This window comes from Leopardus geoffroyi, chromosome A3, assembly GCF_018350155.1.
Source record: "Leopardus geoffroyi isolate Oge1 chromosome A3, O.geoffroyi_Oge1_pat1.0, whole genome shotgun sequence".
In the NCBI taxonomy this organism is placed as follows: Eukaryota; Metazoa; Chordata; class Mammalia; order Carnivora; family Felidae; genus Leopardus; species Leopardus geoffroyi.
The window spans coordinates 114066119-114081399 of record NC_059336.1 but is presented as its reverse complement, the minus strand read 5'-3'; the positions used below and the strand labels follow the sequence as shown (position 1 = coordinate 114081399).

At 36.3% G+C, this 15281-nt stretch overlaps 1 protein-coding gene across 26 annotated transcripts in view; it reads left to right on the top strand.

The window, feature by feature from the left end:
- Positions 1 to 15281, top strand: part of BIRC6 (baculoviral IAP repeat containing 6) — a 223456-nt gene that overhangs the window by 136840 nt on the left and 71335 nt on the right. For all 26 annotated transcript variants that reach the window (XR_006703691.1, XM_045447194.1, XM_045447217.1 and 23 more), the window contains 8 exons: positions 2145 to 2366; positions 3802 to 4585; positions 5700 to 5843; positions 6586 to 6715; positions 11810 to 11941; positions 12601 to 12768; positions 13794 to 13967; positions 15081 to 15277. Coding sequence is in view for 25 of the 26 variants with exons in the window: in XM_045447194.1 (XP_045303150.1) it covers positions 2145 to 2366; positions 3802 to 4585; positions 5700 to 5843; positions 6586 to 6715; positions 11810 to 11941; positions 12601 to 12768; positions 13794 to 13967; positions 15081 to 15277 (1951 nt within the window). In the remaining variant the exon portion in view is untranslated. The remainder of the gene's footprint in view (positions 1 to 2144; positions 2367 to 3801; positions 4586 to 5699; positions 5844 to 6585; positions 6716 to 11809; positions 11942 to 12600; positions 12769 to 13793; positions 13968 to 15080; positions 15278 to 15281) is intronic.

Below are 15281 nucleotides of genomic sequence, written 5' to 3'. Positions count from 1 at the left end.
GGGAGAGAGGCACAGAGAGAGGGAGACACAATCGGAAACAGCCTCCAGGCTCTGAGCTGTCAGCACAGAGCCTGATGTGGGGCTCGAACTCACATACTGTGAGATCACGACCTGAGCTGAAGTCGGATGCTAAACTCACTGAGCCACTTAGGTGCCCCTGGAATATTTTTTGATAGAATAAATTGTGCCAAATTCAAATTATAATGGATAATGAGGTAAAAAAGAATTAAAAAATTAATTTTATTTTTTTAATGCTTATTTATTTTGAGAGACAGAGAGCGAGCAGGGGAAAGGCAGAGAGAGAGAGAGGGAGACACAATCTGAAGCAGGCTCCAGACTCTGAGCTATTAGCATAGAGCCTGACGTAGGGCTTGAACCCACGAACTGTGAGACCATCACCTGAGCTGAAGTCGGACGCCTAACGCACTTAGCCACCCAGGCCGCCCCATAAAAAATTAATTTTAAATATTTTTCTAAAACAACTTTCTTAAAATACCTTACAATTATTTAATTCTTTAATAGTTCTTTGTTTTTTTTTTTTAATAGGAAAATTACCCTAAATAAAATTGTTCTCACTGCATAATACTTTTTAAAACATAAATGTTTTAGAACTGACATAATAACAAAATTATTGGGTTCCGCACACTGAGAAAATTTTACTCTTTCCCAATTACCTTATCTGCTTTCTCTTTTTCTGACTTATATTTATTTCCTATCATATGAAATTTAAAGGGTCTTGTCCGGGGGCGACTGGGTGGCTCAGTTGGTTAAGCATCTGACTCTTGGTTTCATCTCAGGTCATGATCTCATGATTTGTGAGTTTGAACTCCACGTCGCTTCGTGCCCACAGTGCGGGACTTGCTTGGGATTCTTTCTATCCCTCTCTCTCTGCCCTTCCCTCCCTCTCTCCCTCTCTCTCTCTCTCTCAAAATAAATAAATAAAAACTTTAAAAATATATATTAAAAAAACAGTAAAATAAGGGGTCTTGTTCAGAGCAGAGAAGGGGTTTAAGTAGCATTATATACCTTCCTACCCCCATTTCTTGTAACCTGAAGTAAAGAATCTTATAAACTCCAAAGCCATATAGCTTTAAAAGATGTTATTCTATGGGGCGCCTGGGTGGCTTAGTCGGTTGAGCGTCCGACTTTGGCTCAGGTCACCATCTCGTGGTCTGTGAGTTTGAGCCCCGCGTCGGGCTCTGGGCTGATGGCTCAGAGCCTGGAGCCTGCTTCCGATTCTGTGTCTCCCTCTCTCTCTGCCTCTCCCCCGTTCATGCTCTGTCTCAAAAATAATAAACATTTAAAAAAAAAAAAAAAGATGTTATTCTCTGGGCGCCTGGGTGGCTCAGTCAGTTAAGTGTCCGACTCTTGATTTCAGCTCAGGTCACGATCTCACAGTTTCGTGAGTTCAGACCCCTGCAGTGACTCTGTGGAGCCTCCTCCAGATTCTCTCTCTCTCTCTTTCTCTCTCTCTCTCTCTCTCTCTCTCTCTCTTCTTCTCCCCTGCTCATGCTCTCTCTCAAAATAAATAATAAACTTAAAAAAAAATTTTTTTTAAATGTTGTTCTCAGTATTCCCCCAACTCCAGGGTATTAAGGGTAGGGTGACACTTACGTTGGGGCTATATTCTCTTGTCAGAGTGCAGGGGGGTGGGTGACTGCTAGTAGTATTTAATGGTTGGGGGCCAGGGGAGTAAGACATGCTGTGTTGCATGAGATTCTGCACAATAAAGAATTAGCCCCAGATTACTATTCTGGGTTGTGTGGATTTGTTATAAGATGAAAGAAAATTTACAGGAGACCATGAATTTGGTAAGTTTTGTATCCTGTAAGTCCAGATATTTATAGGGTTTTTTTGGTAAGTGAGTTAAGAAATTACCCAATGTTTATTTGCAGAATTATATGTTATCATATGTTATTTCAAACATTTTCATCAGTTAAGATTAGTAAGGTTATTGGAGAAGTAGAACTACTATGTCAGTTTTGCTTACATAAGTTCCTTTTCCTTCCTAGTTTAGATTAAAAGTACCAAGAACATTAGTATATGACTCTCATAAATACAGTGCTTACTTGAAATGGTGGTATTTATCCATATTAAATGTCAGTTGTGGTATAATTGGTTATTTGAATTCATTTTCTTTTAAGAATTCAGGCCTTGTTAAAATGGGTCAGTGATTCTGCAAGAGTGGCTGCTATGAGGAGAAGTGGCAGGATGAGCTACATGTGCCCTAACTCTTCGACAGTAGAGTATGGTCTTCTCATGCCATCTCCTTCTCATTTGCACTGTGTAGCAGCAATTCTGTGGCACAGTTATGAACTGCTTGTAGAGTACGATTTACCAGCGCTGCTGGACCGAGACCTCTTTGAGTAAGTACGATTTTTGAAACCCTTTTTTTTCCGTTAGCAGATTGTTACAGGTTTTCACATGATGAAATGGTATTTTATATGCTTGTTTGGATAATAATAATACTTTGAAAGTAGTAGTTACATAGAATCATGTATAATTTTGAAATTAGGTGCTTACAAATTTAAGTAGATTTATCTCCACTAAGAAGAAATATTAGTGTCATTGCTTGCTTTCTCCCACCTAAAATTGGAGTGTTTAATGTATGTGTTCCTACAGGTCATAGTATTTATTCTTTTTTGCAAATTTACCCACCAGACTTTTTTATTGGGCTTGTGCACATGCCAATGGGGGAGGGACAAGGAAGAGAGAAAATCTCAAGCAGGTTCCATCCCCAGCATGGAGCCCAACATGGGGCTCAGTCCCACAACTGTGAGATCATGACCTGAGCCGAAATCAAGAGTGGGACGCTTAACTGACTGAGTCACCCAGGCACCCCCAGATTGTTTTTTTTATCCTTAATGTACAGCTATTTAAGGAGTAAAAGTATAATTGGAAATTTTGAAAGACTTACTACTTTAGAGAGTTTTTATGGTTAGTTGTTTTTACTACTTTCTAGTTATCTGATAGGATTGTTCTTTTGGCAGTTTCCACTTACCCACATTTCTTTATCATACTTAGGGCTTTGCTGAACTTAGCGCCTGTAATTGCTAAGTCTATAACAGAATATCATATTTATTTCTGAGGAGTTCCATGACCTAATAAAAGACTGGCCTTTTGTCCTTTTTAGTCCGTCATTTTCATATTTGGTCTTCTCAATTGGCGTAACCCACGACTTATTAATGAAACTTACTAAGAGTTTTTGATTTCCAAACCTGAATTTTAAGCCATCAATCATGTCAAATTCAAACTGAACATCTCTTTTGTGTAATTTTTCAATGTTTCTTTCTTTCTTTCTTTAAGTTTATTTATTTATTTTGAGAGACTGCGCAAATGTGGAGGGGCAGAGGGAGAGAGAGAATCCCAAGCAGGTTCCACCTTGTCAGTGCAGAGCCTGATGCTGGGCTGAAACTCAGGAACCATGAGATCATGGCCTGAGGTGAAATCAAGAGTTGGACACTTAACTGGCTGAGCCACCCAGGCACAACTCCAGTGTTTCTTTATGTAACTTTTTTGAGGTCACACATAGAGCGGTAGATACATTTAAATACAGATCTCTTGATTTTCTGTACTGGTTTTACAAGTCTAATCTAACTTCATCTACCTAAATGCCTAAATAATGTATATCAAAGCAGTCATCATGAAATCTTACAGTATCCTATGTCAAATAAAACATATACTTTTATAGATGTCATGATTTTATACAGTGTACGTTGATTTCTAATATTACTATTGGAAAAATGAGGTCTTTCTAAAGATACATATATAATATTAACCTGGTGTCTTTTATTCCCCTAGGTTACTTTTTAATTGGTCCATGTCTCTTCCCTGCAATATGGTTTTGAAGAAAGCTGTTGACAGTCTACTTTGCTCAATGTGTCATATACACCCAAATTATTTTTCTTTGCTCATGGGCTGGATGGGGATTACCCCTCCTCCAGTGCAGTGTCACCACAGACTGTCCATGACTGATGATAGCAAAAAGCAAGATCTTACTTCATCCTTAACAGATGACTCTAAAAATGCACAAGCGCCTCTTGCACTAACTGAATCACATTTGGCAACCCTTGCATCCTCTTCTCAATCTCCAGAAGCTATCAAACAATTATTGGACTCAGGTTTGCCTTCTCTTCTTGTGAGGAGTCTGGCTAGTTTCTGCTTCAGTCACATTTCTTACTCAGAAAGCATTGCTCAGTCAATAGATACTTCCCAGGACAAGCTCAGGCGGCATCATGTTGCACAACAATGTAATAAGATGCCTATCACAGCAGACCTGGTTGCTCCCATTCTTAGGTTTTTGACAGAAGTTGGCAGTAGCCATGTTATGAAAGACTGGCTCGGTGGGTCTGAGGTCAATCCACTGTGGACAGCACTTCTGTTTTTATTGTGTCATTCTGGGTCCGCTTCTGGAGGACATAATTTAGGTGCACAACAACAGACTAGTGCAAGACCGGCCTCTCTTTCTTCAGCTGCTCCAACAGGATTGACTACTCAACAGAGGACAGCTATTGAGAACGCTACTGTTGCATTCTTCTTGCAGTGCATTTCATGCCACCCTCATAATCAAAAACTGATGGCCCAGGTAAGATTAGAAATACCGGCTTAAGTTTTAGGCATCTTATTATTTTAATACAATGTTAAATAACACTAATGAAATTAGTTGAGAAAGGGGTATGTATTACAGGTGATAATGAAGATTGGGATACGGTCCATTTAGAGATCTAAATTGAAACTGTAATTAAAATAAAGTCTTGATATATCTTCCCTCTTCCTCTCAACTGTCACATATTCCTTTTGATGAGATAATGGGCAAATTCACAGCGATTCTAGCTATAGATCATACATTCCTGTTTTTAAACTCATCTCCCCCTGCCCCCCATAAAGAGGACAAACCAGAAGAACAATATGGGCTGCTGAAAGACGATTGACCACTTGAAGGTGTCATCTCATCTGCAGTGGAGTATTGTATTTTGTTGTAACTGGCTTGCTATGACTTTTAGTTTGCTTCTAATGAAGCAGACATTAGGGTAGATTTCAGATAGGAGACTCCTGACATCTCACTAAAAATATGAGAGATGATTTTATTGTTTTAAGTTCATGGGGACAAAAATCTTGAAAGCTAGAATTATTATAAGGACGATTCTAGTTGATTTTTGCCAGATTCTGCTCCTTTCTAGCTGTTTTGACCTTTGTCTAGAGACAGTTAACATAATTTTCAAGAAATACTGAATGATTTAACTTTATTGAGAAGGATAGCAAGATACTTGAGTGTCTAAAGTATTTAATTATTGCCAAACTTGATCTGCTTAATATGCCTAATTAAAGGAAATGTCTAAATTATCAATTTTAACCAAGGTCATGGATATGAGAATTTGAAAATCTGATTTGTACCTCTGGGTAGCCTGAAACTTTTGTGTCTTACTGCTTTCTGGCTTAATTATCATCTCTCAGCTTCTTGTTAAGGCTTTGTTTGATATTTTTAATACCCTTTTTTCATAATTTTTATTGCATTGTAAGCACATTGATATTGACTCAAGTTGAAAATAAGTTGGTTACACCAGGTATTTATGTGAAAACCCTGTAGTAGTAGTTTATCCACAGAAATTTTCTATGGGGATAATCTTTTTTTTTTTTCTTGAAAGTACACAGCTGCAGATAAATAGTGCACTTAACTTTTAAATCTCTTTACTTGCCAGGTCCTCTGTGAACTTTTTCAAACGTCTCCTCAAAGAGGGAACCTTCCAACATCAGGGAACATTTCAGGGTTTATACGTAGATTGTTTTTGCAATTGATGCTGGAGGATGAGAAAGTGACAATGTTTCTTCAGTCTCCCTGTCCAGTGAGTATTTTAACAGTTAAATCTTAATATTAGCTGTGTATAAAGATATTTTATAATTTCATATCAGAATCTGCAGTTACCTCTACATCCTAATTTCTAAAATAGCAAACTGAAACTAGAACAACCTTGGTTCTTAATGATAGGACTTACAAGTCTTTTTTGGATAACCCTTCTTGTGATAAATAGCCTAATTATACACTACCATGAAAAGTATAATTTGGTTGGGGGAAAGAGTGACAGATTATTAGGTACAGTGGTGCTAATACGAAAGTTGAGCAACAAATCAGATGTCAAATGTACCACATTTAAAAAAATTTTTTTTTAATGCTGCTTTTTGAGGGAGGGAGAGGGAGAGGGAGAGAGGGAGGGAGGGGGAGAGAGAGAGAGAGAGACAGAGAGAGAGAGAGAGAAAGAGAGAAAGCATGAGTGGGGGAGGGACGGAGAGAGAGGGAGACACAGAATTCAACGCAGGCTCCAAGCTTCAAGCTGTCAGCACAGAGCCCGATGTGGGGCTCAAACCTACGAACCACAAGATCATGACCTGAGCCAAAGTTGGATGCTTAACTGACTGAGCTACCCAGGCACCCTTCAAATGTACCATACTTTCAAAAATATATAAAATATACTCTTTATATTTTGTGTGTATTTACACTTTTTATTCTTTTAGAAAAACTTTTGAAATTGTTTTGTAATGATACATGTTTCCAAAAAAATCACTTCTTGATTTCTTTTGAATTTTCAGCTGTATAAAGGTAGAATTAATGCTACAAGCCATGTCATCCAACATCCAATGTATGGAGCAGGCCATAAGTTCCGTACACTTCATTTGCCGGTCTCAACAACATTGTCAGAAGTTCTTGACAGAGTGTCAGGCAAGTCAGATTTAAGTATTAAAATTTTTCTTTAACTTTATGTTACATTATATAAAATTTTTATTATGTTTTGTAACTTTATTTTACTGCATCTACTCACTCAGCAACCATTTCATGAATAGAAAGGTCAGTATGTCTTTACATTTTCAAGCATGAGAAAGAAGCTGGTAAAGGAGACAAAGTGTATGTGCGCTGCCTTCTAGCACCCATAGTTCTTTTGCTGTGGTGTGTGTTGTGTGGAGAATTGACAGAATGGACAGTTGGAAATGTTGACAAGCCTTGGGAAGCCATTGATGGAATTTTTTCACAATAAACCGTAGGGCTTTTTTATAATAGGTGATTTGCAGGCTATTAGGTTGGATAACAGGATTCTAAATAATAAATATTTACTGGATCTCAGGAAGAAATGAATGGTCAGGAGATGAAAATGAAGTAGGTAGACTTGATTGGTGACCTTTTTATTTATAATAGTGAAGAAAGCAGAGAGAAATTATCCCCTAGGCTTCCTGCCTGTATTCTAAGATGATGACTTTAAACAGTATACAGGTTATTAAAACACAGGTTTGTATTATATTAAAATATAAGCAGTTTTGATGGCAGAATGCAGATCAACTGTAGATAGTTTGATTGCCTGTAGATAGTTTGATTGCCTCTCAGAAATCCTGAGAATGAAATCAGTGAGTGAAATGATTGAGCACCTTCTATGTGTTAGTCCTCAGGCTGTAAGAGTAAGCAAGACCTGTACCCTGCCCCTCAATATTAGGGTCTTATGCTGTTTAAAAAGTAAATGAAATTTAAGAATGTTTGCATTCTAATATAAATGTAAGTATGTTTCTATCTGTATGCGTTAGAAGGGAGTACCTAAGTACTATAGCTGGGAACTTAGGAGTATCTCAGAAAAAACCTGGTGTCCATGTATCAGTGGGAAATACAAAGCTTATTTTGTAATTTCTAAGGTTAGAAAAAAACTGGGTTGAAGAGATTTGGGAGTTGTTACCATCCATAGATGGTAAGTTAAACCATGTGAATGGATGTGATCGCTATGAGAAAATAAGGTAGAAAAGATTCTTTCTTGGTTTTAGTGACTGCAGCCACACAAGTATGTACATAATACTATATAATTGTTTCCTTTTTATAAGTTAAACAATAAAATGTTCAAATACTATTATAATTGTATAAATAACATTTGTTCTTATTTGAAAATGTCTGCCATATCTTGTTACAGCTAAACTTTTTTGAAAATTTGATTTTATAGACTTTTTTTCTATCATAGCCTTGAAATTGTTCCTTGTGCGTGACGAAGAAAAAAATTAATAATTAAATGAAAGAAGGAGAAGTGGGCAAGAGTACTGAAGTTCAGTTATTGCTATTTCCTATTGATCATGGGAAAGTATAGACATTATATTACAAAATAACTGGAAATTTAATATTTTTCTTTTTCTTCACTATAAAGGAATACTGTTTTCTAAAATGTCTTATTAGGTCATTAAGAGTAATGACCTTTATTACCTACAAATTTAAAAAATAAATTGATTACTTTCTAAGAATACTACTCCTAGTAAAAAGTCAGACAAAGAGTCATCCTGAGCAAACATGGAAAATTTGCAAGTGCTAATTTAACCTGTATTTAGCAATGCTTTGGTCCTTTAAAGTGTATTTATGATCTTTAGCCATACTTGGTATGATATATTTACATGTGCATATATATTTTATCAATATGTGTAAAAACAAGTAATCCAAAATTAATAATTCTACCCACTTCCCATAGCTTTTGACTACATTGCTTTCAAATAATATAGTTATGTGTCAGTATCTTTGCTTTTACAAATTTCTGTCATTGCTTTTAAGCAATTTGATTGTTATATGCCTTGTGGTTTCTTGCTGCTTATGATGTGGGTTTGTTGACTTTCTTGAATCTGGGTGTATAGATTCCATCATATTTGGAAATTTTTTTACAAATATTTTCTCATATTTTCTGTCTCTGCTTCTCTCTTCACGTAGAGTAATTCAGGTTACACATTTATTAGGCCTCTTGAAGTTCTTCCATAGCTCACTGAAGCTCTGCTCATTCCCCCCACCCTGACCCCCTGCCTCTTTTTCCCCCCTCTGTTTAAAATTTTTGGATAATTTATATTGCTCTGTCTTCAATTCTGTTCCTCTGTAGTGCCTACTAATTTGTTCTTTTTTAATATCTCCTTGTCCTTTTTTAAAGTGTATAAGCTTTCCTTTAAACATGTTTATGTTGATTATTTGTTCCTCATTATGGATTGTATACTATTGCTTCTTTATTTGCCTGGAAAATTTTATTGGACTTCTACCTTTTTACTTTTTGGGTGCTGGATATTTTTGTAGTTTAATAAATATTTTTTATTTTGTTCTGGGACAAAGTTATATTACTTGGAAATGGATTGCTTCTTTTAGATCTAGCTTTTAAATGTTATTAATTAGGAACAGAGCACCTTTTAAACTAAGGCAGAACTTATTTGTGATGATGGACATTTTTAATAAACTTGTACTGTCTAGTACGGTAGCTGTTGAGCACATGAAATGTGTTTGGTGAGACTAAGGAACTAAGTTTTTAATGAATTTAATTTTGAAAAGGTACTATATTGAAACAGAAGTAGGGTACCACATTTGAAAATGAAAGTCTTAGGCTACTTGGGCCTCACTACTGAGGTAATACCCATCTGAGAAATATTAGGAATTCACTAGGCATTGAGAACACTAAATATTACAGCCCTTATTTTAGACTCTGGGGTTGGTCCCCTTTTGAGAAGTACTTAACTTGGCTTTTAGTGGTTTCCTCATATATAATGCTCATCTGTATGCGCTAAAGACCCAGAGGAGACTGTAGATCTCTGGAGCTCTTTCTCTCTGCAGATCTCTCCTCCCTAGCAATGTGACTTAAAAACTGCAGCCAGCCATCTTTGTCTTCCTGGACTCCCAGTCCGTATCCTTACCTTGGATGACTTCTGAGTTGTGCCGATCTATGGCCTGGGAAACTCTAGCAATGAGCTGGAGCAGTCCTAGAGCTCACCTCTTAGTTTCCACTCACCTAGGCATCACTCTGTGGCCTTCCTGATGGCCATTGTGTGAAAACTGTTTAATGTATTTTCCTAGTTTTTAGTTATTTCAGGTAGTAGAGTAAATCTGGTTTTGTTATTTCATCTTGATTAGAAGTGGTAATCCGAACTAGAACAATTTTTTTTTTTTTTAGTTAAAAAAATTGTTTTTAAATGTTTATTTTTGAGAGAGAGAGAGACTAACAGAGACAGAGTGTGAGCAAGGGTGGGGCAAAGAGAGGGAGACACAGAATCTAAAGTAGGTTCCAGGCTCTGACCTGTCAGCACAGAACCCAACGTGGGGCTTGAACTCACAAGCCACGAGATTATGACCTGAGCGGAAGTCAGACGCTTAACTGACTGAACCACCCAGTCAGTTCATAAACATGAAAATTTTTTTTCATGTTTATTTATTTATTGAGACAGAGGGTGCATGTACACAAGTGGGGGAGAGGCAGAGAGAGAATCCCAAGCAAGCTCCATGCTCTCAGTACAGAGCCTGACATGGGGCTCTATCTCTCAAACCATGAGATTGTGACCTGAGCTGAAATCAAGAGTTGGACCATTAACCAACTGAGCCACCCAAGTGCCCCTAGAACAATTTTAATATATTTTCTTAAATGTTTTATTTACTTTTGAGACAGAGAGAGACAAAGCATGAGCAGGGGAGGGGCAGAGAGAGAGGGAGACACAAAATCTGAAGCAGGCCTCAGGCTCCGAGCTGTCAGCACAGAGCCCGCCGTGGGGCTCGAACTCACGGACTGTGAGATCATGACCTGAGCCGAAGTCGGATGCTCAACCAACTGAGCCACCCAGGTGCCCTGCCCCTAGAACAATTTTAAACAGACTATTGAGAAGAATGTTTTTTACTGATACCTTTTAGTATTTGACATTTATTGGTATGACGCTATGTAAGTTCTTATCACCTAATGATCTTTACTGGTTTTCCTGATTATGCGTTGAATTAATTTTGTGATTTTTTAAAGTATTTTATTTAGGCTTTCTAACTGTTTTTGCCTTTGTAATAAAGTAAATGTATTTTTGCATTATGTATTTTATGGTATTTACAGAATTTTCTAATTTCACACAAGAAACGGAAACTCTAAAGGCAGACTGTGGTTAGGAACGAACTTCAGAAATTGACATCACAGGGGTATTTTTCAGACGTTCAAAGAAAGCACAACGTAGGAGATAATGAAAACGTACTATTTTATCATTTTAATCGTTTCACCTTTTTAACATTAAAAAAACATTAGATCACAATTGTGTGAGTTAGAAAAGTGCAGAGAATCTGTATAACATATCCACACTGGTGAAAGTCACTCCTAAGTTCGTCCAGGTTTTTGGATTTCTTATTGGCCAAATCAGATCATTTTAGTTATTCATTTCTTGATGTTTAATAGCATGCCATATTCCAGAGTAATGAAAGAAAATATTGAGAGTTTAATAAAGTGCTTAATATTCGTTCTTAAAGTAGCTAAGCTTCCTAACTAAAAATAGCAAAACAAATCTTCATTATTGAAACTTGTTCCTTTGTATTCCCATTTGTAGAATAAGAAATCTACCATAATGCTTTAGGATGAGCCCTCAGCTCGAATTGTGTATTTGTCATTTACAAGGTGTATCATAGCCTTGCTACAGGCTGTTTCCTTATTTTGAAAATAATATTCTTTCTTAATATGCATGTTGTGAGGACCAAATTACATGTTTGTTGCAAATACACTGAACTGTGCCTACAATAAAAGAAATTTAATGGTAATGGTTTTTCATTGCCTCAAGAGGTAATACTATTGTAATGTAATATTTTCTAGAGATAATAATTTAAGTGTCCTGGCTTATGAACAGTGGTGATTCCCTTTCGTTGGTATCAGCAAGGATTGAATATCAGGCTTTACCTCATCAGTTTTTCCTAAATCAATTTACATTGCCTTCATATTAATGATAAAATCTTGTTTAATCCTTGTCTAAAATGGTTAGCTTCCTTCTTAATGATTTTGAAAAGCAGTGTATTTTAGGTAATATTTTCTTACAGATACACCAAGTATCACTGCTAAACTAATTAGTGAACAGAAAGATGACAAAGAAAAGAAAAACCATGAAGAGAAAGAAAAAGTTAAGGCAGAAAATGGATTTCAGGACAATTACAGTGTTGTTGTTGCTTCAGGTATGCTTTCTGTTTTTTATAATCTTGATTTTTGTTTGGATTTTGTATAAAATATAATATATACTCTAAGAACTTCATGTAATAAAAGGTGTTAATGCAAAAAGCTGACTTAAAATGATGTCATAATACTGGATGTAAAAACATTACACCTGAAATCTATTAATGTCCAAAGCTTACTGTATTTCATCAGATACTGAACATGTGTGAATCCTATAGATACTCCATTTAAGCTTGGCAGTACACAAGAGAATTGTACTATCAGGTAATTGAGGAAGACAAAATGACCAAGACAACTGGTAATTTTGGAGGATATTTACTTTAACATAAATGAAGTGATTTTAGTTCAAAAGATAAGGCTTAGTCTGTATTACTTTACTCCTCAAATAGGAGATGATGGATTTTATTTCTGTCTCAAAGAAATAGAACAATAGAATTTAGCGTTATTTTTTACTTTCTTGGAGAATAGTTACGAACATGAAGCCAAAATTCATGGTATGTCATGAAGGACAAATAGAATTGGAAGATCAGATATAAAATCAGAAGAAACATTTCTCCCTTTTGGCATTAGTTAGGAATGTGATGCTATTTAAAAGTATTGTAGAAATACTCTTTTATTTCATTGTGTATTGACTGATATAGAATCTTCCTGATTCTTTTAGGGCTGAAATCCCAATCCAAACGGGCTGTGTCAGCTACACCACCACGTCCACCATCCAGGAGAGGGAGGACAATTCCTGATAAAATAGGAAGTGCTTCTTCAGGAGCAGAGGCTGCCAACAAAATAATTACTGTCCCAGTGTTTCACCTGTTCCACAAACTCTTGGCAGGTAATGTTCACAATATTGAAAAATACAAAAAATTATAAAGACATGTAATCACCACACTCAGACTCCTGTTTAATCAAGTGCTCTTGATGAGGTACATGAGTTAGTGAGACTTTGTCCATACAGCTCCCTCTAAGAAAAATGAGAAGAAAAGAAGAGGTAACCTTTTACATGCTCTTTTTAACATTGTAATGTTGCATATTTATACTTTACTATCGTCTTAAATTTTGCTGTCAGTGTGCTATAATATCAGTAAAACTAATGTTTTAAAGAGGTCATAAAAAGTTATATAGGAAGGAGCGTGAGGCAGATTTTGAAGAAGTCGTTATGGTAGTAGAAGTCATTGATGTACCACTGAGAGTTAAGCAGTATTTTCTCTCTAGCTAAAACATAATCTTTGACCAGTATACTTTCTCTTGGTCAAGGTGATACCCAATTTGTCTCCATTTTTGTGCTTTATTCTTAAAATCCAATTGCCAACTATTCCTTCTTAGCCATATTTTCCTTCTTACCTTTATGTTACTGATTTATTGCAGAGATAACAAACTATGGCCAGTAGACTGGATATAAAAAAGTTTTATCGAAATAACAGCTGTGCCCATTTATTTGTGCGTTGCCCATAGCTGTTTTCATGCCACAGTGGTAGCGGTAGTGGTTGCAGCAGAGACTGTATGGTCTTCATAGATTAAAATATTTATCATCTGGTGCTTCAGGAAGAAGATTTTGCCAACCCCTGATGGCTAGGAATGTTTGTTTCTTTGTATCTTGCTGTATCTCATGAGATCTTGGTGGGATTTGGTTTGTGACTAACACTTTCTACAGACATTATTGTTCTGTGTCAGAATTTCTGACATATGTGTCAGAAATAGATTTCTGTAAACATTCCATGTGCTAATTTCAAATTGTTTTTAAACTGGTGTCAGACGCTGTACATATAGTTCAGTAAAAAAGTAACTAATTGACTTAATCAAACCAAGTAAATATTTCCCTCTTGGATTCCAGGTTTAACTTAGTTATGTCATTTTTAGGCCAGCCATTGCCAGCTGAAATGACGCTTGCCCAACTTTTAACTCTCCTGTATGACCGAAAACTTCCTCAAGGTTACCGCTCAATAGATCTGACTGTTAAATTGGGATCTAGAGTTATCACAGACCCAAGTCTGTCAAAAACAGATTCTTTTAAAAGGTTACATCCTGAAAAAGGTATGTATATGATGATCCCTTACAGTCTGTGATCTGAGAAGTAGGGATTTCTGTAGCTCATGACTTCATTTACCTTTGTTTTTATTCTGTCAAGTTAATGAGGTCTTGTTCTTTATGACTGACTTGATTTGTAAACATAATAAATTGCTATTGTTTTCACTGAAAATTAATCTTAATTTTTCTTACAGCATCACTTTATGAGCACATATGCTTTGATTTATTATTTGCCTCTTGCATTCTTTTTTTTTTTTTTTTTTTAAGCATTTTTTTGGAGTTTATTTATTTGGAGAGCGAGAGAGCGAGTGAGCACCAGTGGGGTGGGGAGTGGGCAGAGAGGGAAAGAAAGAATCCCAAGCAGGCTCTGCCTAACAACACGGAGCTTGAACCCACGAACCATGAGATCATGACCTACTGAGTCACCCAGGTGCCTCTAGCATTTTGCATTCTTTAGTAAATCTTAGAATGTTGCCTTTGCTTAGTTTTCAGCAAGATTATTTGTTTTTATGTGGTTGGGTTTTTAGTATTTATACAATCTGATCATTTGTAAGCATACTAATCTTTTGGTTTTCCTTTGTGAGTGATTCAGAGTTAACCAATATGGTATAACTTTTAGTTTTCATTATGGGAAGTCTGTTAGTATTCAGTTTTTCTTAATGGGATACTTCAGAACATGATGTACATATATTAGTATTTGCTTTGAATCTCTGCAAACTGACTTATTTTTACATAGAATATGTCTTATAATATGCCCTAAAGGACAGTACTTCTCAAACTTCAGTATGATTGATTATAAGTTACCTACAGAACATTGTTAAAATGCATATTCTTACTCAGTAGGTCCAGGGTGGGACCTGAAAGTCTATATTTCAAAAGCTTTTACTGGATGATGCCAATGTTCACTTTCCAGTGATCCTGCTTTGAGTAGCAGGACTATTAAGAGGCAGCGTCAGAAGTCATTTAAAGATTATTGTAGTATCCAGCCTTAAAGCTCTTTCTGAGTAACATACTGATGCTGTTTTGTTGAGTAGAGAGGTGACAATAATATCCTTGTACACGAAAAATTATTATAAAAACAGACCTTTTTTTACCTGTTATTTGTAATTTAATTTCTAGATCATGGAGACTTACTTGGTAGCTGTCCAGAAGATGAGGCTCTCACTCCAAGTGATGAATGTATGGATGGAGTATTGGATGAATCTTTACTTGAAACCTGTCCCATCCAGTCACCATTACAAGTTTTTGCAGGAATGGGTGGACTGGCTCTTATTGCAGAACGACTACCAATGCTATATCCAGAAGTAATTCAACAAGTAA